The sequence below is a fragment of the Atractosteus spatula genome, chromosome 2 (genome assembly GCF_055471065.1).
Source record: "Atractosteus spatula isolate fAtrSpa1 chromosome 2, fAtrSpa1.hap1, whole genome shotgun sequence".
Lineage (NCBI taxonomy): Eukaryota > Metazoa > Chordata > Actinopteri > Semionotiformes > Lepisosteidae > Atractosteus > Atractosteus spatula.
The window spans coordinates 2,812,279-2,839,533 of NC_142707.1; the positions used below are offsets into that span (position 1 = coordinate 2,812,279).

At 53.5% G+C, this 27,255-nt stretch overlaps 1 protein-coding gene across 1 annotated transcript; it reads right to left on the reverse strand.

Moving 5' to 3' along the window:
• Window positions 1–598: 598 nt before the first annotated feature.
• On the reverse strand, window positions 599–27,255 carry fgd1 (FYVE, RhoGEF and PH domain containing 1). The gene is made up of 18 exons (XM_088932321.1): window positions 27,189–27,255; window positions 19,396–19,608; window positions 18,226–18,406; window positions 16,899–17,604; window positions 16,081–16,170; window positions 15,611–15,759; window positions 15,091–15,247; window positions 13,607–13,745; window positions 12,523–12,581; window positions 9,578–9,724; window positions 9,248–9,340; window positions 8,879–8,958; window positions 8,716–8,746; window positions 8,320–8,421; window positions 7,110–7,235; window positions 6,246–6,404; window positions 5,572–5,718; window positions 599–5,228 (listed from the first exon to the last, which is right to left on the reverse strand). Exons 1-18 carry the CDS (start codon window positions 27,244–27,246, stop codon window positions 4,956–4,958), a joined length of 2,910 nt encoding a protein of 969 aa, XP_088788447.1. The 5' UTR covers window positions 27,247–27,255; the 3' UTR covers window positions 599–4,955.

Below are 27,255 nucleotides of genomic sequence, written 5' to 3' on the forward strand. Positions count from 1 at the left end.
GCTGCGGGCGCCACCAGTGCCACCAGCATTGGGGCACTGCTGGCAAACTCGTCTGGAACTGGAATGAGTGGCTTTAAGAAGAATATTCTCTCATATGTACCGTGAAATAAATTATTGAAATAATACTTACTGGATAGAGTTATGTATGTTAGAAGGGTCAGTCCTCTCTTGAAGATTCTGCAGTTCAGAAATGAGGCCCTCCAGACTCTGATTCCTGCTGCTCTCACAGGCGTTTGCAGCTGGGAACTGATCGAGGCGTCAGTGAACAGGTCTTATTACCTTCTTATGGGCAAACGCTGATCAAACGTCGAGTTTTTAGTATTGAAGAACGTGGGAGCCTGGAACGAACTGCTCTTCCATGCTGCTGAAGCCCTGGGATGAGATTCCTGGGATTCATCCCTGACGACACACCGGCTAGAAAGGCGTGGGGGGGGGGGGGGGACGGTTTCAGACTCTCGTGGGGATGGAAGAGCTGGAGAAACACTGATCTACAGCACACACTGTACCCAGAAGATGGAAGAAGATCAGCAGCCTCTGCCGCACACACTGAAGCAATGAGTCTACAGCCACAAATTCACACCCACCACCTCCGTTTTGATGAAGAACCAACTTAAATGTTTTTATTTCATTTTGTTTTTAAGTTTTTATAAACTTCCTTGTGTCATCTTTGCACAGAGTTCATGGGGACATTAACATACAATGGTTCCCAGTGGCCTGCCACTAATATAATTAATAATAATATAATAACATCAATAATAATAATAACAGTAATAGTCATGTTTACAATAAAACCTATACAGTTTGTACTCACGATAAAACAAATCCAAAACGTGCCACAGCATGACTTCATGTTTGGCTTAGCAAGACGGAAAATACTGTTCGCACTCTCAAAGCTGTTCAAAGCTGAATGGTTTTTGGATTCTGGCAAAACGTTTTACTTTTCTTACATTGGAAAACAAAAGTCTCTCTCATGCTTACTACGCAGTTGTAACGTTTATTATCGACATAAGGTATTAGGGAAAAGATGGGGGAAAAAAAACCCGTCGACACCGGTGACAGGGCAGCCGGTTCCTGGTCCGAAGCCCGTAAGGATTCTTACTCTCATTTTCTTGTGAATCCCTGTCCAGCTGTGGGGACAAACCGGTTGACGCCGACGGTGAAGTTCCTGTGTGGAGTTTTCTGTTTAATGCGTGGAACGGACACGGCTTTTAAGTGTTCCCTCAAGAAGTCCCGCTGCCCTGCCGCAGGGAATGGAGTTTACTGGAGGGTTAGGACAAGATCAGAACAATGAAAACAGCGTGTTCTCCCTGGTGAGAACAGCGGCAGGGCGTTCCGCGAGAGAGTCATTACTTATATCGCTTTTATTTTTGTTTTGTTTCGTGTTAATTTGATTATTTTTTTCTTGCTTTGGCAACGCTGACTGTACCCATCGGCCATGCTAATAAAGCACCTTGAAATGAAATTGAGTATCCGGGCGGCGCCAGCTGATGAAGTTCACGCTTCTGCGGGTCCCGCAGACCACCCACGAGCGAGGCTCGGACCCACGCCCCTGTGGTTCCAACTGGGAGCCCTGGGAGCCCTGGGAGCCCCCGCGCCTCTCCGTGTCCGCAGCCGAGCACACGACGAAGAGAGACGGGAGCCCCCCGTCTGCGGCGGGCAGCCTGCGCTGCAGGTACACAGCTGGCCGCAGGGGGGCACTGCTGAGGTCCAAGACAAGGCGACCCCGAGTGAGCAGTGCCACCTCACCCTGGAAAACGCCAGTCACTGACACCTACTGGCACCCGACCAGACTCGAACCGGCGAAGTCTGGGCAACAGGGCTCACCCTGGGCTGGCTGGGCTGCTCGGGAGCTCCTGTGATACTACGATTCAGCGCGGAAGACCTTCCTAAATGAAGTCCAGGGTGGCAGGCTTGTGCCCGACGCGTTATTACAAACCACAGACTTTGCACGCTCTGGGGTAGGAAAGCATGGGAGACCTAGGAGGAAGCGCTGCAGGGCTTGGTGAACCTGCAGAAGTTTGCTGCAAGATTCACTTTCCCAGCAGTGTGGGGCTGCCCACTGTTGCCCAGTCTCTCCTCCTCACGGCAGGACAGGACAGGTCACGCCAGCCCAGTGAACTGGACGAGGTCAGCGCTCCAGTTAGTAGGGTCAAGGTCTGTCCAGTCGCAGACAGCCTGCGGGCCGTCTCTGCTCACGACCTCTATCTTCCTGAGCTGAACTCGTGGCCTGACAGACAAGGAGCCTGCAGAGGGGCTCCCCTGGCGGTCTGCGGCCGGACCCTCGCTCTCTGCCTGGTGCCCTGTGGCCAGACTCTCTCTCTCAGGCCGGACCCTCTCTCTCTGCCCGGTGCCCTGTGACCAGACTGGCTCTCTGAGGCCAGACTCTCTTTCTGCGGCCAGACTCTCTCTGCCAAGTGCCCTCTGACTGGACTCTCCCTCTCTCTGTGGCCGGACTCCCTGCCCAGTGCCCTGTGGCCAGGCTCTCTCTCTCTGAGGCCGGACCCTCTCTCTCTCTCTCTGCGGCTGGACTCTATCTGACCAGTGCCCTGATGCGTAGTGGCACACGGAGGCTTCACCTGAAGACGAGCTGGGTGAAGTCTTCCCACACCTGCTGACATGAATCCCAAGCAAATAATTCTTTCAAAGAGAAAAAAAACATACAAAAAACAACAGACACTGTTAAATATCTACAACTGTGGTCAGAAACAGACTGAACAGACTCCCACTGATTCGGTAAGAGAGACCGAGAGCTCCTCTCTGCTCTCCAGGTACAGAAACATGATTGCAGGCTCAATGACTGGACAAGGGGTCGTGTTGCAGACAGCTGGTTCATAAAGGAGAGCTCACTGTGGTTGTTATGAACTGGAGTCGTTACTGTACAAAAACACTGAGACACCGAGCTTGCCTATATCACTTGCCCAGCACCGGGCAATGAAAGAATAAATTATATTTACAAAAGCCATAGATTTCTCGAGATTTTAAAACGCCCCTCCCCCCCTTTAATGTCAGACTTAACTTTTTTATGTTTCATTATGGCTTCAAACTGCCAACATGGTAAAATGGCGCCCCCTATATCTGGAAAATATTAAAAAAGTATACCGTTGCTCACATGCTGATTGAGAAACATTAAACACAGCTAACCAGAGCTCTGTGAGACAGCAAGTCTGTCAGTAATGAGCCTTATGCCTGTAGTTTTGTATGCGCGCACACACTCTTACACAGCACTAAGGAAACCGTGCTCAGAAAATGACCTGTTCACTGTGCTCATTTTAACGACTCAACCCACAAAAAAAAAGTTAACTGCTGCCCTAGTGCGTAGGTTGCTACCAATAGCCCCAACTCAGTAATCTTAGCACCACCTTCTAGACCACTGACTAGCAACAGGGAGAAACAAATAAATCCAGTCCGATATTGTACCCTGATCCACTCCAGGTTTTGCACTGAGCTGCAGGGTGCAAGCTTAACCAAACGCAAACGAAAAGCAAATATTCATATGATGTTCACACTCTCCCTGACTAGACAGAGTGGCTGGAATTACGGCTTGAGAGTAAAATGTCCATAACCTGGGAAAACAGTGTAATAAAACTAGGAGTGGAACAAACTTCTGTAATAGGAGCCTGACCTGTTCCTCTCCGATAAACTCTCCTGACAACGCCAGTCCCCTCGAGTGCACTGATCAAGCCCTCCACAGCAACATCATGACTCTGTCCCTCTCCTATCAACGGTATTCTGTACAACAACCCTGCAATAACCAACCCACCTGCATCCTACCTGCATCCGAGAGTTCGATGCCACTCAACCTGCTATTGAAAATGTTGAACCACAGGTTTTGTTTTAACCCAAATAACAGGGTACTGAACCATGCAGAGGTAAGCCAAAAACATCAGCTACTTCAGCTTCCTTCTCTCGTAAAAGCTTCATATCGCTTATTCACATAATCGTACTGTTCATGTACCAAACAGCAGAATATTAATCCTCCTAAAATGCACACAGAGGTACACCAAAACACCAGACCCGGACCTCTCTCGGAAGTCAAGTGTTGAAACCTGCTCTAAATGTTTACAAGTAATTGAATGTCCCAATGGAAATCAAAACATTTACACGCCGATAAGCATCATTTGACATCATTTGATAAAAATTAAGAGTTCACACAAATCACTTAAGTGGGAAGTGAGAGCAGTCATTATCTCAGTTCTGTTTCACACATGCAAAACAGGTTATAAGCTGCAATGAATGAATGGGAAATTTACTCACAATTCAACCCCAAAATTGAGAATGGACTATTGTAAACCCTGAAAAGTGCAATTCCAAATTTACCTTTCCCTTCTCAAACACAGGCCAGCGAATAGCTACTGTGCTATTAAACCAGTTTGCATGACTAACACTGGCCTAATGCCTTCCAAAGGAAACCATTCTTTACCATTTAAGAATTCAAGAAAATTACTTCCTGAGAAAAAAACAAGGGCAGAGACATCAATGTAGTAAGTGAGGAAAAGCAGTATTGCACCCTCTTCGGGAACAAAAAAATAATCTGTGCCTACACTGACCAACAGGGGGCGACATGAGCTGTAATTCTCTAATCGGCACACTAGGTGGCTCTTGTGCAATAGGAATTTGAGCCAGTCCACAAAATGTCTCCCACCCTTCCAGCTCAGACAAACTACTTCGCAGATTAATTCTGACTTCTCAAAATGCTGTATCAGGGGACTTGGACAAGCAAGAGACTGCGATCAGGTCATTTCAGCAAGATCATCACCATTCCCCAATGCAGAGCACACATGATAACATAAGGTTTTGTTATGTAATCAGGTGTTATGTATTCAGCGTGCAAGAGTGTGTGTTTTATTTTGTTTTATGCTGCAATTGACTTCATATTTCTAGAAGTCCATTCATTTTTTTTTCGGGAGTGGTCTGCGTGGTCCAATCATAGCTTGCCCATCGAAGCTGTCAGCCAATCACGTCGTCTCTTCAGTGGAGGCACCTGGCTCCTCCCCTTCCTCCTCTGCAGCCTCCGAGATGGAGGCGTGTCCCTGTAGCTCCTCCCCTCTCCCTGCCCTAGACAGAACCTCCATCCAGCGCCGTTGAAGCTCCTCCCCCTCAGCGCTGAAGTAGAGGGTCAGGTGACTCTGGCTGATCTTAAAGGCAAAGCGCCGCTCCAGCCTGTCTCCGGGCTCCGGCAGGGAGATCTCGAACCCGATCAGAGGCACGCTGCGCTGGGCTTTCACATCCTGGGGAGGAAGGGGGGAGACAGAGAGAAGGTCGGTGCAGGAAGAAAGAAGCAGGCAAGGGAAAGAATTGTGTAGAATTGTGGGAATGATGAGAAAGGGATCAGGGAAAAGGTGGGAAATGGGAGAGAGAAATGATGACAGAGGGAGAGACATGAGGAGAGGAAAAGGAGAGTAAGGAAGACTAAAGCTTTTGCATTAAAACACACTGTTCACATGTGCCTAATACACATGTAGGCAACCGACCTCAACACTGAAAGACCAGTGTCTTTACCAGGTTACAGTGACGTCACGGTAGAAGATGTTAAAAAAACATTCAAAGCCCAGGGGGGTGGCTCCCTCTCACCTGTGGCGCCCCGTAGATGTAGAGGACAAGCGGCTCGTTTTCGGGGATGACGAACCAGGCCTTCTGCCAGCCCCTGCCGGAGCCCTTCTCCATGTGGTGGAGGAAGCTGCACAACACGCTGTTCTCTGCCACCACCGAGGCCTGTTTCTGCGCACAGAGAGAGAGGACAGGGGCCGCGTCACACCATGCAGCCCAGCCCTCAGGGGTGAAAGGCAGCTGCTGGTAAATTTCTGGGGGCTTTCAGCTGGCTCAAGCAGTACGAGGACAGACGGTATAGTCCAGACATGATGGGATGGAGTTGAGGCAACCCACTGTGACTGTGATTCCACAGGCCATGCACTACTGGCCACTAAGCCACTGTGACTGTGATTCCACAGGCCTCCACAGCTGGCCACTAACCCACTGTGACTGGGATTCCTCAGAGAGTGCACAGCTGGCCACTAACCCACTGTGACTGGGATTCCCCAGAAACACAGCTCATCTGGGTGGTGGCAATTCTCCCACGAGGCACTGCAGATCGCTCAGCACGGCATGCAGGAGGACAGCGTGAATCTGCTCTGGGTCCCAGGCTCCAGAATCTCATTCCTCCTTCAGTCAGTCTCCCTACCCCATCAGCCTTGTCCCCCCTTATTCCTGCACACCCCCCCCCTGCTCTCTGCTCCCATCCCCCTTACCTCCAGGATGGAGCGACGCCGGTGCGGGGTGTGTGACAGGCAGGCAGGGGAGAGAGGCGCCCCCTGCAGGGTGGTGTAGCAGTCCACACAGACGCGGTTCGGCCGGTTGTTGTCGTACAGGAGCCTTGCTCTGAATTCCGAACACTTCCCACAGACCACCTGGGCGCAGGCAGACGGGGATGAGGAGTGTGTATCAGTACTGTTAGTAGATATGGCGGCAGTAACACTGCCAGCAATATCACATGTAAATTATACATCGGCAGTGATAGCTAAATTAGCATTTTCACTATCAATTGCATCAAATGTAGTTATTAGCAGCAGCAATGTTAGAGAACTATTAGAGGTATCACCAGTATAACAGAATAGCAGTAGTAGTATTAGAATTATACACAGTAATGTAGCTGTAGTATTAGCAGCAGTATTAGTATTATATAATGCAGCTGTAGCAGTAACAGTAACAGCAGCAGTATTAGTATTATATACAGTAATGTAGCAGTAGCAGTAGTATTAGTATTATATACAGTAATGTAGCTGCAGTAGCAGCAGCAGTATTAGTATTATATACAGTAATGTAGCTGCAGTAGCAGCACCAGTATTAGTATTATATACAGTAATGTAGCTGCAGTAGCAGCAGCAGTATTAGTATTATATACAGTAATGTAGCTGCAGTAGTAGCAGCAGTATTAGTATTATATACAGTAATGTAGCTGCAGTAGCAGCAGCAGTATTAGTATTATATACAGTAATGTAGCTGCAGTAGCAGCAGCAGTATTAGTATTATATAATGCAGCTGTAGCAGTAGCAGCAGCAGCAGCAGTATTAGTATTATACAATGTAGCTGTAGCAGTAGCAATGCTGTATTACATGTCCGCAGGCCTTGCAGTGGTGCCGTCTCTTGGTGATGGAGTTGAAGGGCTCCTGGCACTTCATGCACAGGGTCACCTCCTTCTCCCGGATGGGGGTCGGGGCGCGCTTCCCCAGGTCTGTGTTCTGCAGGGGAGCCGGGCAGCAGATGCCCACAGAGAGACAGAGAGCAGAAAGAGCAGTTGAGCTCTGTTCCCCACAGAACAAAGACTACGTGGGTGAGAGAGAACGAGGGTGCTCTGAAGAAGACAGAGATTGAGATGGTGGATATGAATTGTCTAGGAGAGGTTACAGAGAGAGGGGGCAAGTCAGTAGGTGGCACCCACAACACCCCATCCCCGACACCCTCTGTATTTGTTCTGATACAATATAAGTGACCATTTTTGGATCCGCGGTGCATTATTCTGCTACATGGCATTCCCTGGACCTGCCACTGTAGGGCTGGGATCAGCACCCTGTCCTTACCTCCCAGTAACCTTTGATCCCTTGGCCTATCAGAGAAAACCTTTGGCTGGGTGGTTTGTTGTTTTGTTTTTGAAAACATTCCTACAAACACAGCAATACCTTACGTCTGAAAGCGACAGATATATTTCCCCCCAGTGTGGAGTTTCTTTTAGTCTGGAAGAGTGAATAGACATAGAACAAGAGTCTATAGGAAGTCCCCACTCAGACAGGAACACAGTAACACATGTGTGCTTGTAGGCAAGTGTCATCTCTGTTTGTGTGCGTCTCCGTGTGTATATGGGCACATGTGTGTGCATCTCTGTGTGCGTGTGTGGGCACAGGCAGGTGTGTGTGTCTCTGTGTGTGTGGGCACAGGCAGGTGTGTGTGTCTGTGTGTGTGTGGGCACAGGCAGGTGTGTGTGTCTCTGTGTGTGTGGGCACAGGCAGGTGTGTGTGTCTGTGTGTGTGTGGGCACAGGCGGGTGTGTGTGTCTGTGTGTGTGTGGGCACAGGCGGGTGTGTGTGTCTGTGTGTGTGTGGGCACAGGCGGGTGTGTGTGTCTGTGTGTGTGTGGGCACAGGCAGGTGTGTGTGTCTGTGTGTGTGTGGGCACAGGCAGGTGTGTGTGTCTGTGTGTGTGTGGGCACAGGCAGGTGTGTCTGTGTGTCTCTCTGTGTGTGTGGGCACAGGCAGGTGTCTGTGTGTCTGTGTGTCTGTGTGTGTGTGTGTGTGTGTGTGTGGGCACAGGCAGGCAGTGGTGAGACTCACGGGCGAGTTGGGGGGGGTGTAGTCCTCGTCTCGAGAGGAGCAGTTGAGCAGCTTGAAGGTTTCCAGCGTCTGTTCGTGTCTCTGAATGGTGGCCTGGATAGCCTGAGAGAGAGGAGGGATGAAGAGCAGGGGGAGAGAAGGTGAGACGCCCCACCAGCACTCACTACAGCAGAATGAGAAGAGGAACCTGACCTGGCCCTGCACTCACTGGGTTCATGGGTTCATGACTGGGATGACTGCGCCCTACCTCTAATGTGAAGTGAGTGAGGCAGCACTGTACAGAGACAATAATGCTGACGTTTATCTTGAGAGAGTATCAACAGAAGACATGATCTCAGCAGCTCTTCTCAGCTCTCCCTGTGTGTTTGTGCTGAAGATACGTGCAGTTCTAGATACCTGCATCCAGTCTTTCTTCTCTTCCTCTGTCCTGTAGTACAAAAAGAGAAAGATAAACAACATAAATTAGCACGTGGTTTGGACCCACAGGTGAGTTTATCTGCTGGGCTTCGCAGAGAAAAAGACACTCGTCACTAGTGTGCATGCGAGGAAGAGAGCTCACCGCGCTTGCAGCTCCAGAGAACGTTGCTTTCCGGACACCAGGAAAGTCTGTGGTACGTTCACGCTGCTCGTCTCCTTCAGCTGGGGACACAGCATTACATCAGCATGACATCACACGTCACGACATCATATCATATCACATTGCATCACAGGACACAACATCACACCCCAATGGCATCATATCACGTCACATCACATCACAGGCCATGGCATCACACCCCATGACATCATATCACGTCACATCACATCACAGGATATGGCATCACATCCCATGACATCATATCCCATTTCAAACCAAGCACTCCACTCTACTGCAGATCATGGGTATAGCAGGGAGAAACCAGAAAGAAACTGCCATGAGAGGACTCACCTCCATGCCATCCACATCAATCCTGGCCCGGACGCTGAACTTCTGCCCGATGAGCCTCAGTTTTGGGACACAGTAGAGTAACCTGTCGTTGAACTGCAGCGAGATACAGACGGAGACAGAAGCTCAGAGTTCTGAGTCTGGATTGTAAATGAAGTGTGAACGCAGGACACTCTAATGCTATTGGAGGAGGGGGACTGCAACCTGCTCTCAAGCTCTCTGGTATCCAGGAGCAACAGGAAGCTTGAGATGCAGACATGCGCAGGGAGGAGTAGAAGAGGACAGGGACACAGGAGAAGAGGTATTATTGATGGTGATAAAGAGGGTACTGACCAGGATGAGGTATCGGTCCTGCGAGGTGCCATTCTTTGCAGACAGTTTGAGGATGTGCCCCTCTTTAATGAGCTCGTTTGTGGGGTTGACGATGTCCTCCTCTCCCCCCAGCAGCTCGTACACTTTCAACAGCTTGTGCATCCGCTCCTGGAAGGGCCAGACACACACACACACAGAGGGCCAGACACACACACACACACAGAGACACACAGAGGGCCAGACACACACAGAGACACACAGAGGGCCAGACACACACACACAGAGACACACAGAGACACACAGAGGGCCAGACACAGAGACACACACACAGAGGGCCAGACACACACAGAGACACACAGAGGGCCAGACACACACACACACACACAGAGGGCCAGACACACACACACACACAGAGGGCCAGACACACACAGATACACACAGAGGGCCAGACACAGAGACACACACACAGAGGGCCAGACACACACACACACACAGAGGGCCAGACACACACAGAGACACACAGAGGGCCAGACACACACAGAGACACACAGAGGGCCAGACACACACACACACACACAGAGGGCCAGACACACACAGAGACACACAGAGGGCCAGACACACACACACACACAGAGGGCCAGACACACACACACACACAGAGGGCCAGACACACACAGAGACACACAGAGGGCCAGACACAGAGACACACAGAGGGCCAGACACACACACACACACACAGAGGGCCAGACACACACAGAGACACACAGAGGGCCAGACACACACACACACACACACACACACAGAGGGCCAGACACACACAGAGACACACAGAGGGCCAGACACACACACACACAGAGACACACAGAGGGCCAGACACAGAGACACACAGAGGGCCAGACACACACACACACACAGAGACACACAGAGGGCCAGACACAGAGACACACAGAGGGCCAGACACACACACACACACACAGAGGGCCAGACACACACAGAGACACACGGAGGGCCAGACACACACACACACACACACAGAGGGCCAGACACACACAGAGACACACAGAGGGCCAGACACAGAGACACACACACACAGAGACACACAGAGGGCCAGACACACACACACAGAGGGCCAGACACAGAGACACACAGAGGGCCAGACACACACACAGAGGGCCAGACACAGAGACACACAGAGGGCCAGACACACACACACACACACACACAGAGGGCCAGACACACACAGAGACACACAGAGGGCCAGACACACACAGAGACACACAGAGGGCCAGACACAGAGACACACAGAGGGCCAGACACACACACACACACACACAGAGGGCCAGACACACACAGAGACACACAGAGGGCCAGACACACACAGAGACACACAGAGGGCCAGACACAGAGACACACAGAGGGCCAGACACACACAGAGACACACAGAGGGCCAGACACACACACACACACACACACAGAGGGCCAGACACACACACAGAGACACACAGAGGGCCAGACACAGAGACACACACACAGAGGGCCAGACACAGAGACACACAGAGGGCCAGACACACACACACACACAGAGGGCCAGACACAGAGACACACAGAGGGCCAGACACACACACACACACAGAGGGCCAGACACAGAGACACACAGAGGGCCAGACACAGAGACACACAGAGGGCCAGACACACACACACACACAGAGGGCCAGACACAGAGACACACAGAGGGCCAGACACACACACACACACACACAGAGGGCCAGACACAGAGACACACAGAGGGCCAGACACACACACAGACAAAGAGGGCCCAACACGTACAGACAGAACCAAGAAAACAAACAAATGGAAAAAACAATACATTAGTTTGTGTCCCTGTCTTTTAAGGATTTATATTGGTCTTAATATATGTTCAACGTCTTTATTTATCTTATTGGTGTCTTATTCACTCTAATTCATAACACAACCATAACAAAACCAGTGACCCACAGTGAGGGGTGAGGAGTGAGTCAGTGACCCACAGTGAGGAGTGAGGAGTGAGGCAGTGTCCCACAGTGAGGGGTGAGGCAGTGACCCACAGTGGGGGGTGAGGCAGGGGTGAGGCAGTGTCCCACAGTGAGGAGTGAGTCAGTGACCCACAGTGAGGGGTGAGGCAGTGACCCTCAGTGAGGGGTGAGTCAGTGTCCCACAGTGAGGGGTGAGGCAGTGACCCACAGTGAGGGGTGAGGCAGTGACCCTCAGTGAGGGGTGAGGCAGTGTCCCACAGTGAGGGGTGAGGCAGTGACCCTCAGTGAGGGGTGAGTCAGTGTCCCACAGTGAGGGGTGAGGCAGTGACCCACAGTGAGGGGTGAGGCAGTGACCCTCAGTGAGGGGTGAGGCAGTGTCCCACAGTGAGGAGTGAGTCAGTGACCCACAGTGAGGGGTGAGGCAGTGACCCTCAGTGAGGGGTGAGTCAGTGTCCCACAGTGAGGGGTGAGGCAGTGACCCACAGTGAGGGGTGAGGCAGTGACCCACAGTGAGGGGTGAGGCAGTGACCCTCAGTGAGGGGTGAGGCAGTGTCCCACAGTGAGGAGTGAGTCAGTGACCCACAGTGAGGGGTGAGGCAGTGACCCTCAGTGAGGGGTGAATCAGTGTCCCACAGTGAGGGGTGAGGAGTAATTCAGTGTCCCACAGTGAGGAGTGATTCAGTGTCCCACAGTGAGGGGTGAGGCAATGTCCCACAGTGAGGAGTGAGTCAGTGACCCACAGTGAGGAGTGAGTCAGTGACCCACAGTGAGGGGTGCACACGACAGAAACAAAACGATATTTCCAGCTCTAGTTGAGCATTTGCCCTGGAGTGGCTCAGCTGATTGATTGTAGCACTGTTGAACTTGGAGGGGGGCAGGTTTGGGGGTCCATGGGGGGGAAGAGGGGGGTGTAAACCCAGCAGGAGCAGGAGCCCATCCACAGTCCACACTCACCATCTTCCGGATGGCTGCGTTGGAGTGCTCCGCCGCTGTGGCGATCAGCTCCAGGGACTCTAGGAGAGAGGATTTCTCGTTACGGTGCATATTAATCAGGAATAGCAGCACATCGTCCCAGTGCCCACCAAGACAAGCGTAAGGGTGATCATAACAGACCAGACTGATATCATGGAGTAGTGTGCTCTCATGAAACTGCAGGACTAATGTGATGCAAAGCATTACAGCCCCTAAGGAGGGGAGCGCTAATGACTTAAGACTCAAGAGCTGCAGAGAGGAGGGCTGGAGCTCCACGCAGTAACCGCAGAGAGCAGCCAGTGATGGCAGTCAGACTCCAACTGCACAGCAGCCTGATCCACTCCAGGTTTTACGAAGAGGAACCTGTACGATTCTTTTGAGTCGGGAGCCATGTCAAAATGGTCAGACTAAGCTCTCTCTCAGCTGATAGTTCCCCATCTCACCTGTCCCAGCCACGGTCTCTCACTGACCTTCCTGTCTGCACCCTTTCACAGGGACAGGGAAATTTAGGATTCCCACTCCAGGAAAACATCAGAATTTAAGAATATCCTAAAACCTGGATCACACCTTCCGCCTTCTGAATCCTCTCCAGTTTCAGTTATCAGCTCACCACCCTTCTCCCCCGGTACTCTCTCCCCTGTGTGTCCATTCTCACTCTCTCTCTCCCCTGTGTGTGTCCCTCCTGTGGTCACTCTCTCTCTCTGTCCCCTGTGTGTGTCCCTCCTGTGGTCACTCTCTCTCTCCACTGTGTGTGTGTCCCTCCTGTGGTCACTCTCTCTCTCTCCCCTGTGTGTGTCCCTCCTGTGGTCACTCTCTCTCTCTCCCCTGTGTGTGTCCCTCCTGTGGTCACTCTCTCTCTCCCCTGTGTGTGTCCCTCCTGTGGTCACTCTCTCTCTCTCCCCTGTGTGTGTCCCTCCTGTGGTCACTCTCTCTCTCTCCCCTCTACAGCTGAAACTCTGTTTGTCTACTTCCCAGTGTGGAAGTGCCTTCACCTCTGGCTATACTAATCACACCGATGCCTCAGTATGGCCAGAACGAGACAGGTCTCGGGACTCGGCTCTATTACTCTGAGCGTCCTTGTAGTCGGGGGCGTCCTGGGGCAGCCGGTGCAGGTAGTCCTTCAGCAGCAGCTCGTAGCGGGGGATCCTCTGGACCGGCTCCAGCATGTGGTGCTGAAGGGTCAGATTCCCACACACCTCCTCCTTCTGCTCCCCTCACACACAGAGAGGGAGATGCACAGAGACACACAGACACAGAGAGAGACACATACACACACACAGAGGGAGATGCACAGAGACACACACAGAGGGTGAGGAAGACACATAGTGACACACCAGAGAAAAGAAACAAAACACAGTATTAATACAAGGCTGTGTATTTTTCAAGGATCTATTCAAACCCTTAACTTTTGCCTATTTTTGGCTTTTGGCCTCTTCCTGAGGGTGCATGGTGAAAATCTGGGTTTTTTAAAAGCCTGAGCTAGGACTGGACTCTGTGCCTTCTCGGTGCCTTGACTGGCCCAAGCTCAAGGAAATGTAATCAGGGAAATCTGGGGGTGACAGAAATAGTGGAGTACCCCAGGGGTCTGTACTAGGACCACTTCCTAATTTAGATCAACAATCTAGACTTTGGTAATAGTACACTAGCCACGTTTGCTGATGGCACCAAACTGAGACGTTAGCAAACACCGTTTGCAAAGCTGCAAATGAGATTCAAATATGTCGAGATAAATCTCAAGATTGGGCAAACTCCGGCAGATGACTTTTAAAGTAGACAAGTACGGGATTTCGCCAAAAGTGGCGAATTAAAATCAAGGCCGTGATGTGAGAGGTGAGAGGAGGCAGCTGTGGGCACTTGCGATCCTGATACCCGACAGCTCCTCCTCCTCCCAGAGAGCACTCCTCTGTGTTTAAATCTGCGCTCCCCGGCCAGGGGGGGGTGAGAGGTCACCCGGAAGGGCTCCTCTTGTCCCGATCATAATCCCTCCTCTTAAGGGCGCTCGGCTCTTTCCCGTTTCAGTTGATTTTGTACGCCTGCCTCCCATCCTGCCCCTCCCTTTTTAAGCCAGACGCTCCTACCATTCTGGGCTCAGCTTTGGGAGATGGACGGCCCGGAAGCCCGCCTACCAGCAGGTCCAGGAGAGACCCGACGGCATTCGGCTTCACCCCGGTGTCCTGACCATCTGGGTCCGGGGCTGGGAGCGCCGGGCCCCGTTAACCCTCTTTTATTCCCCGTCCCTGTGCCGGATCCCGCTCCGGTTCTTAAACCTTGGACTTGTACACCTGGACCACCTCCCCCCCGAGCACCAGTGCACAGTCGTCACGCCCCCCTGTCCGTCAGCCTGCCCAGCTCCTAGTCGTCTCCTCCCCATGTCTGTTTCACTCCCTTCCAGATTCTGCCTTCTGCACAGGGTCCTGATCTACGCTTCGTGACACCTCTCTCCGGCAGTGCTCACATTACCCTTGATGGGTTTTGAGACTCCCTGTGCAGTGAGACCGTGGGGCCTGTTTGGAGCTTCCCCAGCGCCATGCTGCCAGAGGCAGGCGGTACCTGGATGTCGTGGATGATGGTTTTGAACTGGGACGATCGCTCCATCCAGGAGTTGACCAGCTCCATGGCGCGGTCGAAATTCTTCACGTACTCGCCGTACATCTTCAGGAAGGGAGCCAGCTTCTGCAGGATGTCGCCTATCCGCGGGTTCGAGTCCCTGGGACAGATGAGAGGAACAAATGAGACCCAGTCTCCCTCACTAACCTGGAGCTTCATACTGATAAACTGACTGAGCAGCCCAGTGTCTGACACACTGATTGACTGACACACTTACAGACTGACCAACACACTCACACAGGCACAGACTGGCAGGCAGAGACTGGCACCCACACACTGATTGACTGAATGACACACGGATGTACTCACAGACTCATCATTTACATTTTGATCATCACCCTTCCGGGCTGACCAACCGACCAGCACATTGACAGGCACATCGCTCCCTTCCCCACAACACCTGCCCCAACCTAGCCCCACCCACACCCCACCACGGCCCCACCCAGCCCCGCCCCTCCCTCACCACTCCTCCATGCGCTTCTCCAGGGCCGGGAGCAGGAACTGCTGGTGGAAGCAGTAGATGGAGCAGATGTTGGAGAAGATGCCCATCACCACCTCCGAGGGAAAGGAGTTGCGGGTTCGAGCCTCCTCCATCAGCTGGGTGCAGAACACCTGCGGGCAGGAAAGGAAGGAGGGGTTGGGAGAGAGAGAGAGCCTCTCAGGTCACAGAAACACAGAACTCTATCAGCAGCATTGCACACGAAGAAGAGACCCCCAGAGAAACAGCTGAGCTCCCCAGGGCATGAAAACGACACGCAAGGACAGAGCAGGAAACAGGAAGACAGAGAGACACAGCAGGGAGAGGCAGAGAAACAGGAGAGGAGGAAAGAGAGAACAGGGAGGTACAAAACGAGACATTTAAGAGAGGACAGCGGGGGAGGACACTGGGAAGATGTGATCAGATGCAACAGGGGGCTGTGCAGGTGAGCGTACCTGGTCCAGGAGGTGCAGTCTGGACACGTAGGCCTTCTCCGTGAGCAGGAGCTCATTGGCGATGTTGAACACCTTCTGCTGCGTGGAGAGCTGAGCAGGACAGACACACAGCACGCGCTCAGACGCAGAGAGGCCACCGTACCCGAAGGGCACAAGTCGACAGCTTACAGTACATTCTACTGTTACAGATATTAACAGACATAACAATAGATACAGGTAAAGGTTTATCCCATGTGAAAAGAAAAGAGACAATGTTTTGGCGGTGGAGCCTTTTTCAGGTGTGGCAGGTGTGTGGAGTGTGATTTTAAGCCTGGAATAAACCTGTGCCCGTTCCTCTGCAGTTAGGAGTTCATAACGGAAGTTCTGGAGGAAGGTTAGATCCTAATCTCTCATATTCCCGCTTGCCTCTGTGCATGTACCAGTCTCACACCCAGGACTTCCCTTGGAGTATCTCTGCTGTATCCCTCCTGCTGCTCAGTCTACAGCCTTGCAGCAGCTCTCTAATACAATCTACTGTTATTCCTCAACACATGAAGCTGTTATTCACTGCGTTCACACTAGGAGGATCGGGGGTGGGAAGGAGTCTGGGGGCTGGGCTGAGTCTTGCCGTGGGGGGGGGCCTGGGAACATGCAGACTCACAGTGACGCCAGGCAGAGATGCGCCACTGTGGGGCGCTGTGGAGCTCTCAGTGTGCCGCTGGGCGGGAACGTGTCTCACTCTCTCCCTCGCACCCCTGTGATGGTCAAGTCCAATTTCGAAAGGGAAATATCAAACACCAAACCGGTAATAGTGGAGGTGGAAGAGGGAGGGGGCTCACCTCAGACGAGTCCTGCCTCTCTGCTTTGAGGGGGCTGGCCAGGGAAGGCTGGAGGGTGGGCGTGGAGGCCAGCTCACTCTCATCCCCGCTGCCCTCCTCCATGTCGCTGTCCCCCTCCGAGTAGCGGGAGACCCCCCGGCCCCCTGTGGCGCCCCTTTCACCCTCTCCAGCTGGGCAGCGAGGGGAGAGGGGGGGCAGGGGCTGGGCGGGGCTCGGGGGGCGGTCCCTCTCCGGCAGCCCCGCCCTCTCCTCCTCCCCCACGAAACAGAGCTCCTCGCTGTGGGAGGGGGAGCTGATGCTGTCGATCCCGCTGTCCCGGTTGGCCAGCTTGCCGTCCGTCTGGGGTGGGGGGAGGGACAAGCGGTCCGAGGGGACGTCCGATTGGCTGGCTAGCAGGTCCCTCATCTCCAGGGCGTCCAATAACTTGTCGGAGGCGCCGTACCCCGATTCACAGGACAGGCGTCGCTCGGGACACCTGGCCGCTGCCCCACTCTCGCCCTCCTCTTCCTCTTCCTCCTCACCCCCCTCCATCCTCTCAGCTGTCCCCCCTGGAACCCCCCGGCCCTCAAGGGGCATGGGACAGAGTCTGGATGGTTCCAGAGGAGGAGAGGGAGGAATCTCTCCTGCCGTTTCGGTTTCCGGCTCGGAGGCGCGGGCAGGACAAAGGCAGCCACCACTGATATCGGGCACCACGATGATCTGCTCTCTGAGTGACCAACGAAAAGACAGAGGAAATTAGGAGAGCAAGTGGGACATTTCTGTGCTCCAGGGGCAGCCAGGGGAGTACTGCGGCAACGAGGACAGGGCATTTCAGAAGCGAACGGGGGGTGACCAGGTCAGCCCAGTCCATCACCCTCATCGTCTCAGGAAGGCTGGGAGTATCGCTAAGGATAACAATCATCTCGTTTCTCACTTTCTCTCCCCTACCCTCTGGTAAGCCCTATAGGAGCATCAAGGCTCGTAGCTCCAGATTCAGAGACGGCTTCTTCCCGCAGGCTGTCAGGTTACTGAGCTCTACCCCCACCACTGGCTCCCACTGACGTTTCTTTTTTTCTTCTCATACTGCTTGTCTGACCTTTTCTTAAGTTCTATGTTATTTAACTCGTTGTTATGTTGCTGCTGCTGCTGTTCTGTGTTTACGTTTCTGGTGATTCCTTTAATGTCTTTGCATTGGAGCGCACATGCAAAGAAGCATTTCACGGCACCAGTGCGCATCACACACCAACTGGACTGAGCTGAGCTCCACTACAGACAGGGGGGAGCAAGAGGGCGGCAGAGAGAGACAGCGGGACAAGGGGAAAGAGAGAGAGAGAGAGAGAAGGCCCACCTTTCAAACTTCTCGATGAGCGACAGCACGCAGGACGGAGTGGCGCCCCCCTCTGTGCGCGGCAGGGTGGCGCGGCCGGCCCGGGGGTCCGCAGGGAGGGGGCGGGAGGGAGGCGGAGGGATGGGCTTGTCAGGACCCCGAGGAAGGCGCAGGCCCTGCAGATGGGGCGGCTTTGGGGGAACTGTGAGGTCCAGCACAAAACACACCAATCAGAGAGCAGCCGAGGCACATCAAGGACCAATTACAGAGAAGCTGCGTGCACACTGACGATCGTAGCCAATCACAATGTACCTTTTTGCACACTGACACTCGTAGCCAATCACAGGGCAGCTGACACACATCAAGGACCAATCACAGAGCAGCTTTCTGCACACTGACATTCTTGGTCAATCAAAGAGCATCTCTGTGCACACTGACCTCAGAGCCAATCACAGAGCAGCTGACACACATCAAGGACCAATGAAAGAGCAGCTCCACACACAGGGAAGCCAGCTTGCACAAAGGGCCAATCACAGAGCAGATTTCCAAGTACCAATCGGAGAGCAGGTGAAGAGGGATCCTGACTTGTGTCTATGGAATTTTATCTTGAAAAAGTAACAGGCCACTCAGTTGCTGAAGTGTTTATAAAAAAAAAGGAACAGCTCTAACCGGAGCTGCTAGAGCTCCAGTGAGCACAGGAGTCCCAATCGCAAGAGCCAGGTCTTGACTCCAAATTGGGAGGGCGGGTAACAAACGTGAGAGGTTTTAAATTGAAGAGCCTCCATAGCGAACTTCATAGCAGAGAAGGTTCTGCTGTAAAGTTACGGCACTAACAACTCTGTCTGTCACTAATCAAATCATTTTCTCCTGTTCACTCCGCCTGTGAGTCACAGCCTTGTAGTCTGATCTGGCCTGGGAGCTGCTGTGTGTAGTGCTGGACCAGCAGGGGGCGCTCTTCCCTCTAGAGCAGAGTGTCCAAACCAATGCCTGAGCAGCAGACAGGGGAAGCTGGTCCTGACCACTCCAAGGTACTCAATGATCTCTACAATGGGTGGAGGAGCAGAGGTGTTGACCCGGCTAAACTCCACTCTGGGTTTGAACACTGGTTCCCCTTACGTTTCCCGTAATTCCTCAACAATTCCCTGCGATTCCTCGTGTCCCCCCCGGCAGGGAGGGCGGGCGGTTGCCTACCTTGTGGCTTGGGTCCAGGCAGCGGGGGCCGTGTCTTTGGGCCCGCGGAGGGCAGCTCCGGGGGCCCCCTCTCGCTGGTGCCGTTGCAGTCCCGGGCTCCCAGGGGCCCGGGGTCCGAGCAGAGGCGCTGGGGAGTCTCGCGGCTCCCCAAGCAGGGCCCCGGCTCCAGGGACAGGCTCTTGGTCAGGAGCCGCGGACTGGAGGAGGAGGAGCCTAACGAGGGAAGAGAAAGGGTTTAGGAAGAGGGAGGAGGCACGGCGCCCCCAAACCCCCCAAAACAGTACTGCAGCAGGCGCTCCTGTCCACAGCCCCCTCTGGAAAGCACAGTACAGCGCAGTCACCCCCTCCCCCCTGCAGATCCACTGGGAAAGATCGGTGCACAGGAAGATGTACAGCTTTCTGCACATTAAGAGAGCAGCTTTGAATACGCCTGACGGGTTTCTTTCAGGCGCCTGTCAGAGCTCCAGGAAGAGAAAGAGCAGAGAGCTGTGCTTCCAGCAGACGAGCGCGAGTCCTGAAAGATATTCTCCTCCTCCTCCTTCTTTCTATTAAATTAATTTCTGTAATTTAACTTTCACAAGGAAAGAAGGAAGGGGAAAGCATGGAGGAGAGATATAAAAAACAGGTCTGCATTCACAGCATGAGAATCCGCAGACAGCCTGTACCCCCAGTCCTGACCCCTCCTACACTGTACACAGCCTGCACCCCCAGTCCTGACCCCTCCTACACTATTTACAGCCTGCACCCCGAGTCCTGACCCCTCCTACACTGTACACAGCCTGCACCTCGAACACTCTCAGGCCGCAGTCTGCTCAGTAGCTTGTGGGATGCAGTGCGTTCAGTAGCTTGCGGGCCGCAGTGTGCTCAGTAGCTTGCAGGCCACAGTGTGCTCAGTAGCTCACGGGCTGCAGTGTGCTCAGTAACTTGCAGACCGCAGTGTGTTCAGTAACTCGCGGGCCGCAGTGTGCTCAGTAACTCGCGGGCCGCAGTGTGCTCAGTAACCCGCGGGCCGCAGTGTGCTCAGTAACCCGCGGGCCGCACTGTGCTCAGTAACTCACGGGCCACAGCGTGATCAGTAACGTGCGGACCGCAGTATGTTCAGTAACTTGTGGGCCACACTGTGTCCAGTATCTCGCAGGCCGCACTGTGCTCAGTAACTGGCGGGCCGTGGGCGTCTGCAGGAAAGCCGCAGCTCTCGGCAGCTCAGCGCCGGCAGGACTCCGCCCTGCGGAAGGGCTGCGGGACACAGACGGGCAGGAAGTCCCAGGAAGCTCTTCAAGCGGCACGGGCAGCGTGCCCACAGGCGGGCCCGGGCGGCCGGGAGCTCTTGCCATCTTAAGGGAGAGGCTGTCCCCCACATGGCCTTAATTGATTCCATGTGATGACACCAGTTAAGCAGCGAGCCTTATTACTTCCACGTGTTGGGCTGGCTCTTCTGGCGGGAGCAGGCCCGGCTGTCTTGGCACACGGATGTCTGGGCCTTCTTTAAGGATCTTCCCTGCAGCCTGAAATATTCCATTCACTTCATCCGGGCCGCCGATCGGCCTGCCAGAGAGACAGCACACAGGCTGTCCTCACTCCAGCCTTACAACAAGACCCCCTTTACAAACTGAGACACATGCAGACAAAGATGGAGCTGTCTCTTAATGGACCCTTTTGCATGATTTTTTATTTGTATTCAAAGATCGATCCATTACTTTTCCCTGCTGAGGAGGCTTGGACCTGGTGATGTTTTAAATTTCAATGCATCAAGCACAATGTCCATTTCTACCAGATCTGACAGGAAATGCTTGATACTGGCAGCTGTTCTGTTCAGGCTATCTCCTGGGATGTTGCTGTCCCATTGGACACCTGAAAACGCCACCTTTAGCCATCTCCTGGCTGAATCCCGCCAGGCGTCCCTGGATTAAAATGCACACAATATGTAATCTTGGTTTTTCTATACTGTGGTCCCCATGACACAAGTGTCAGCCTTTTGCATGATCATCTAAGTCAGGCCCTACCTGGTGCACAGGCCTGCCAGCAGCAGATACAGAGGAATCTCAGGCCTGTTCCATTAAGGGCGGCATGAGAGGCTCAGCTCTGCTCTACAAAGAACGACCAGCTGCCACTCTCATCACCGTGAAACTTACGAAAGGTTGTGGCCGCCTATTACAGAGAAAACGCTTCTGCGCCAGGCTCCGTTTCAACACAGGCTGAGAACCGAACACGCTGGATCTGTCCTGCTCTGCTTTCCGCACAGTGAGGCCCTGTGCCTGACAAGCACTTCCAGACGGCTTCCCTTCCGCAGAGCAGAGCTCCTCTCTCCCTGCACAACCGCAGGGTAAATGCAGGATAACTGCTTTGTGCATTTAAATAAACCGTGACCAGCTCTCCTAGAAAATGCGTGAGTCTAACTAAAACGGTTAATGCATTGATCTTACGGGCAGGCGTAAAGAGAGATTGTTAAACATATTTATCTTTTATGGGTTTTTTATGACTGATGGTTTTAGAAGAAGACAGAACGTAAAAAAAATGAAAAAAAAACTTTTATCAGAATTATCAAATGGCTTTGGTCTGAGAGAGCAGGTAACAATTTATAAGTAAACATCCTACATTCTTCCCAAGTGAAAAAAGGAGAAAAGAATAAAGCCTTTTTTCAGGCAGTCTGGAGTTCGCCACCTCAGCTAAAAATAGATCCAGAAAATGGGAGAAAAAAATATCGGCAAGGAGTCAAACCCCAGAGTGTCCCGGGCCTGGTTTCCAGAGACTCATCAAAACCAGCAGCAAGAGCCCTCATGGCTCTCACACACAGGCACACACACACACAGACACACTGGCGCACACACACAGACACGCACACAGAGACACACACACAGGCACTTGCACACACAGACACGCACACAGAGACACACACACAGGCACACGCACACACAGACACACTGGCGCACACACACAGACACGCACACACACAGACACGCACACAGACGCGCACGCACACACAGACACACTGGCGCACACACACAGACGCGCACACAGAGACACACACACAGACATGCGTGCAGAGACACACGCACACACTGAAAGACACACACAGATGCGCATGCAGAGACACGCACACACTGAGGCACACACACAGACGCACACGCAGAGACACAGAGACTGAAACGCACACATGGACGTGCACGTAGTGACACGCACACACACAGACGCGCACGCAGAGACACAGAGACTGAAATACACATACTGACGCGCACGCAGAGACACTGAGACACACACAAACGCGCACGCGGAATATGCATGCACACACTGAGACACACACACAGACGCACACGCAGAGACACGCACACACTGAGACACACACAGATGCACACACACAGATGCACACACAGACTGAGACACACACACAGACATGCACACAGAGACATGCACGCACACACACATGCGCACGCAGAGACACCTGCACACACTGACACACACACACAAATGTGCATTTAGAGAAACACACGGATGTGTTATTTAATAATGATAACTAATTACATGTATATAGAGATAAAGTTTTAAATAACCAAAAGCATGCTTTAATCTCAAAGTAAGGATCCCAGTTCACCCACAACTGAACGGAACCCCACCTGGGCGACACACAGCGGCCGTTCTGCAACAGCAGCCCAGTGACAGCAGGTCAGGGGGAGGAGTGAGAAACCGCTTCACCAGGTGAATTGAGGGGAACTTTACAGAAGCCAGACAGTACAAGATCAAAGTGGAATATAGGCAGAACACTGGGATTCACACCCCAGCTATTACAAACAGTTGTTTGGACTTTCAGGTCCATCCTGAAGAGCACCCCCTACAGGTCGACAGCGGTGGCTAGGGCTGCACTCGGCAGAGGGCTGAGGATACGAGTCCCCATCATTTTTCTGTAGGACTGAAAACAGCACATGACACACGACATGTAAGATATATCAATGCATCCTCTGAATGCTCAAGTATGAAAGATTATATCACGATCATGAACCACTCATACGATGGTACATCTACGCTTGACGTTTGCAGACAAAATGCTCCGGTTAACAAGACTGCTTTCCATCCACATGTCCTCAGACATAAATGAGAACAAACCCTAAAACCCCTCAGTTAAAGTCGGGTGCTTTGGACCAGAGCTCAAGGTTGAGACCCATTAGGTCGCAGAACCAGGCATCTTGCAGTTCAAAAACGGTCACGACCCCCTTTCAACACAGAGCAGGGGCAGACCAGTGCTGGGGGTCGGAGGTCAGAGGTGAGAGGTCACGGGCGAGGGCACAGGGAAGTGGGCTGCCCAGCTGCGAGACATGAAAGGGAAGAGGCTGCTATTGATTATCCCGGTCCTCCATCTCCTAATCAAACCAGCCAATAACAGCGGGCAAGAGAGCCAACCTCATCGCCTGCCGTGAAAGGTTGTCGCCCAAATTCTAAAACTGTTCAGAAAAACAGCTTGACTTCATAAAACTGCCCTGACAGCAGCTTTGGCTGTATGAAATAAAATATGCAGATTATTTCAGCCCCTTTATTTATTGATTCGCCACACGTATTTCAACTAATTTGATGTCAGTTCTGTTTCCTCACTTTTACGTTCCATAATTTATTTTTAAACTTGACATTTAAACACATTTTTGTATTATCGAACCAAAGAGTTTCAATGGGAAACATTGCATTCGTTTTCTGCTCAGAGCGAAAGGGACACAGGTATCCCAAGACAGACCCGTAAGGGAACGCCACATGTTGACAGGCTGGAGGAACTCGACCTCTTCAGTCTCAAAAGGGAGAAGCTACAAGGGGACCTGATACAGGGGTTCAAACCCCTCGAGGCCATCAAGAAACCACTTTTCTTTTTTTTTCCAGCAAGAAAAGTGAAACATGAAGCAGGGGACACACATGTGCAAACAAAAAAGGGGAGCGTTCAGAACGGACAGCAGGAGGCACCCTTTTACGCCAAGGGTGGGGGGAGCGTGGAACAGGCCGAAGCCGCCGTCCCGCTGAGTGAGCTCCCGGGACCAATAAACTGTCAAGCTGCCACGCGAGCTGGACGGGCCGATCGGCCTTTTCTGATCTGTAGCCTTGCGTGTGTTCAAGGGGAGGCTGCGTGAAATAAGGGCTTTTGCACGACGGTGTACACAGACACAGACGGCACGCACTCCCGTCACGGGGAGAGGATGAAGTCACTGCAGTAGCGACTGCTGCGACTCGGACAGCAGTGACCCCCCCCAAGTCTCTGCTGCAGCCCCCCCGGTCCCCGCCCCCCACAACAAGAGCAGGAACCCCCATACCACAGGGGGCAGCGGCACCCCGCCTGGGGACGAGGCCAGAGGCCGCACCCCCTGGCCACACGAGCCTGGCAGCGCTCCGGCAGTCTAACGCTCCCAGAGCCCAGTCCCCTGACGTCCGCTGCAACAGGCCGGGGGTGTAAGAGGTACAAGAGGGGTACAGGGGTCCCACTAGGAGCCGGCGCGGCCTGGACCAGCTCAGACAGGGGAACCCCCACAGCTCAGACCCCCCTGCTAACGGCTGGGCGGGGGGCAAGAGCCAAAGACAGTACCGAATACAACCGCTTCCTGTAATCGGAAAGGGTTCAGAGTTCAGAGTTCAGAGAACAAGGAATCGGCCGAAACGCTACACTGCCGCCCCCGCCGACATCTGCCGCGTTATCAAGATCCCCCCCGCGGACACACAGCCCACGCGTGCCCCCCCAGCGCCAGGGAGCTGGTCCGCCAGCCCACAGCTCCACTCGCGCCCCCGTTCCGCGCGCCCGGGGGAGGGGGGGGTCTCGCGCCCCGCCTGCACGGGCGGGACAGGTGTGCCCGCGGGCACGCGCGCCTCTCTCCTTCCTCGTCCTGTGTATATAGACACACACATCCCCCGGTTTTCCACAACCGCCGGCGAGCTAGGGACAGGCCTGGCGGACAAAGGGCACCAGGCACCCCGAGGTGCGCTGCGGTCCCCCCGGGCCGACACTCCAGCCCAGCGCTGGGTACGCACCCGCACCTCAGCGAGACAGTTCAGAGATCACGATCAACCTCGACGGCGTGTCTTTAGGCTGTGTGGAGGAAACCAGAGCTATATGCGTATACACACACACACACACACAATACGCAATCAAATAAATATTGTGATATAGATATGCCGACACGCCCTCGTGATCCATGAACACAGCAGCGCAGATGCGCCCGTATCAGTCATGAAGGCAATAAGCATCCGGCGCAAAGGAGCAGATCAAAACAGGCGAAACTTAGCTCCACATCACACACACACAACCCCCCCCCCACCACCACCACCACCTCCACCTCCACCTCCACGGCACGGGCGCTGACAGCCTGCAGGCGCCTCTCCCGCTGCCCGGCGCGCGCGCGCGCGCTGCATCACCACCCCACGGCACGCGCGGCAGAACCCCTCGCGCAGCCGCGCCGGAGACACCGGGGTCTCGCCGTGGAAACACGCGGGGAGGCCCCAGCAGAGCACCGGCACCGGCACCGGTCGGGGGAGAACCTCACTGGAGATAAGCAGATCATCCCCACAGCGGGAACGGGACAGTGGGGTACTAACGCGTGCTCTGTACAGGAAAACACACGGCGCTTCACTAACAGCGCCGGAGAAGAGCAAGGCGTCCTCTGCGCTCTCCACTGCTCCGGCAAACACGCGCATATCGGGACATGGGTCTGAGGGTACGCTTGACTCACCGCCGTTACAACAGTAATAAATCATGAACTCACAGCGCAGGGCTGGCTGATCCGACACTACCGAGACAGCGATGCGATACTGCCCACCATCGAGAGGCAACCGGGGTCGGACGACAGTTCATGGTGGTTTCCTGAGACCCGGCTTCGTTCTCACACGCACATCACATACAACACACACACTGATCACACACACACACATCACAGGAGCGCTCGTCCTGCACCGGCTATCGCAGACAGCAGCGTCTCTCTCACACACACACTAACAGATCACACACACAACACAGGAGCGCTCGTCCTGCACCGGCTATCGCAGACAGCAGCGTCTCTCACACACACACTAACAGATCACACACACACACTAACAGATCACACACACAACACAGGAGCGCTCGTCCTGCACCGGCTATCGCAGACAGCAGCGTCTCTCTCTCACACACACTAACAGATCACACACACAACACAGGAGCGCTCGTCCTGCACCGGCTATCGCAGACAGCAGCGTCTCTCACACACACACACTAACAGATCACACACACAACACAGGAGCGCTTGTCCTGCACCGGCTATCGCAGACAGCAGCGTATCACACACACACTAACAGATCACACACACAACACAGGAGCGCTCGTCCTGCACCGGCTATCGCAGACAGCAGCGTCTCTCACACACACACTAACAGATCACACACACAACACAGGAGCGCTCGTCCTGCACCGGCTATCGCAGACAGCAGGGTATCACACACACACACTAACAGATCACACACACAACACAGGAGCGCTCGTCCTGCACCGGCTATCGCAGACAGCAGCGTATCACACACACACACACACACACTAACAGATCACACACACAACACAGGAGCGCTCGTCCTGCACCGGCTATCGCAGACAGCAGCGTCTCTCACACACACACACTAACAGATCACACACACAACACAGGAGCGCTCGTCCTGCACCGGCTATCGCAGACAGCAGCGTCTCTCTCACACACACACGCACACGCACGGAGAAATCCGCCGCACTGCTCACGGCCACCACGCACGGGGAAGCCAGACCGGCGAGTGTCACACGGCCAGCAGCAGCTCGCTGGGCGCTCACTCACCCCGAAGCACGCCGGTCTTGTCCATGTACATCGCGCAGCAGAACACGAAACCGGTCATGAAAGTAGC

Coding starts and splice junctions, on each gene's coding strand:
- fgd1 (XM_088932321.1), bottom strand. CDS start 27,246: ATGACCGGTTTCGTGTTCTGCTGCGCGATGTACATGGACAAGACCGGC. Junction 12,582..13,606: donor CGACTACAAGGACGCTCAGA/GTAATAGAGCCG, acceptor CCTCTCTCCTAG/AGTCCCTGGAGCTGATCGCC. Junction 5,229..5,571: donor ACATCTACGGGGCGCCACAG/GTGAGAGGGAGC, acceptor CTTCCTCCCCAG/GATGTGAAAGCCCAGCGCAG.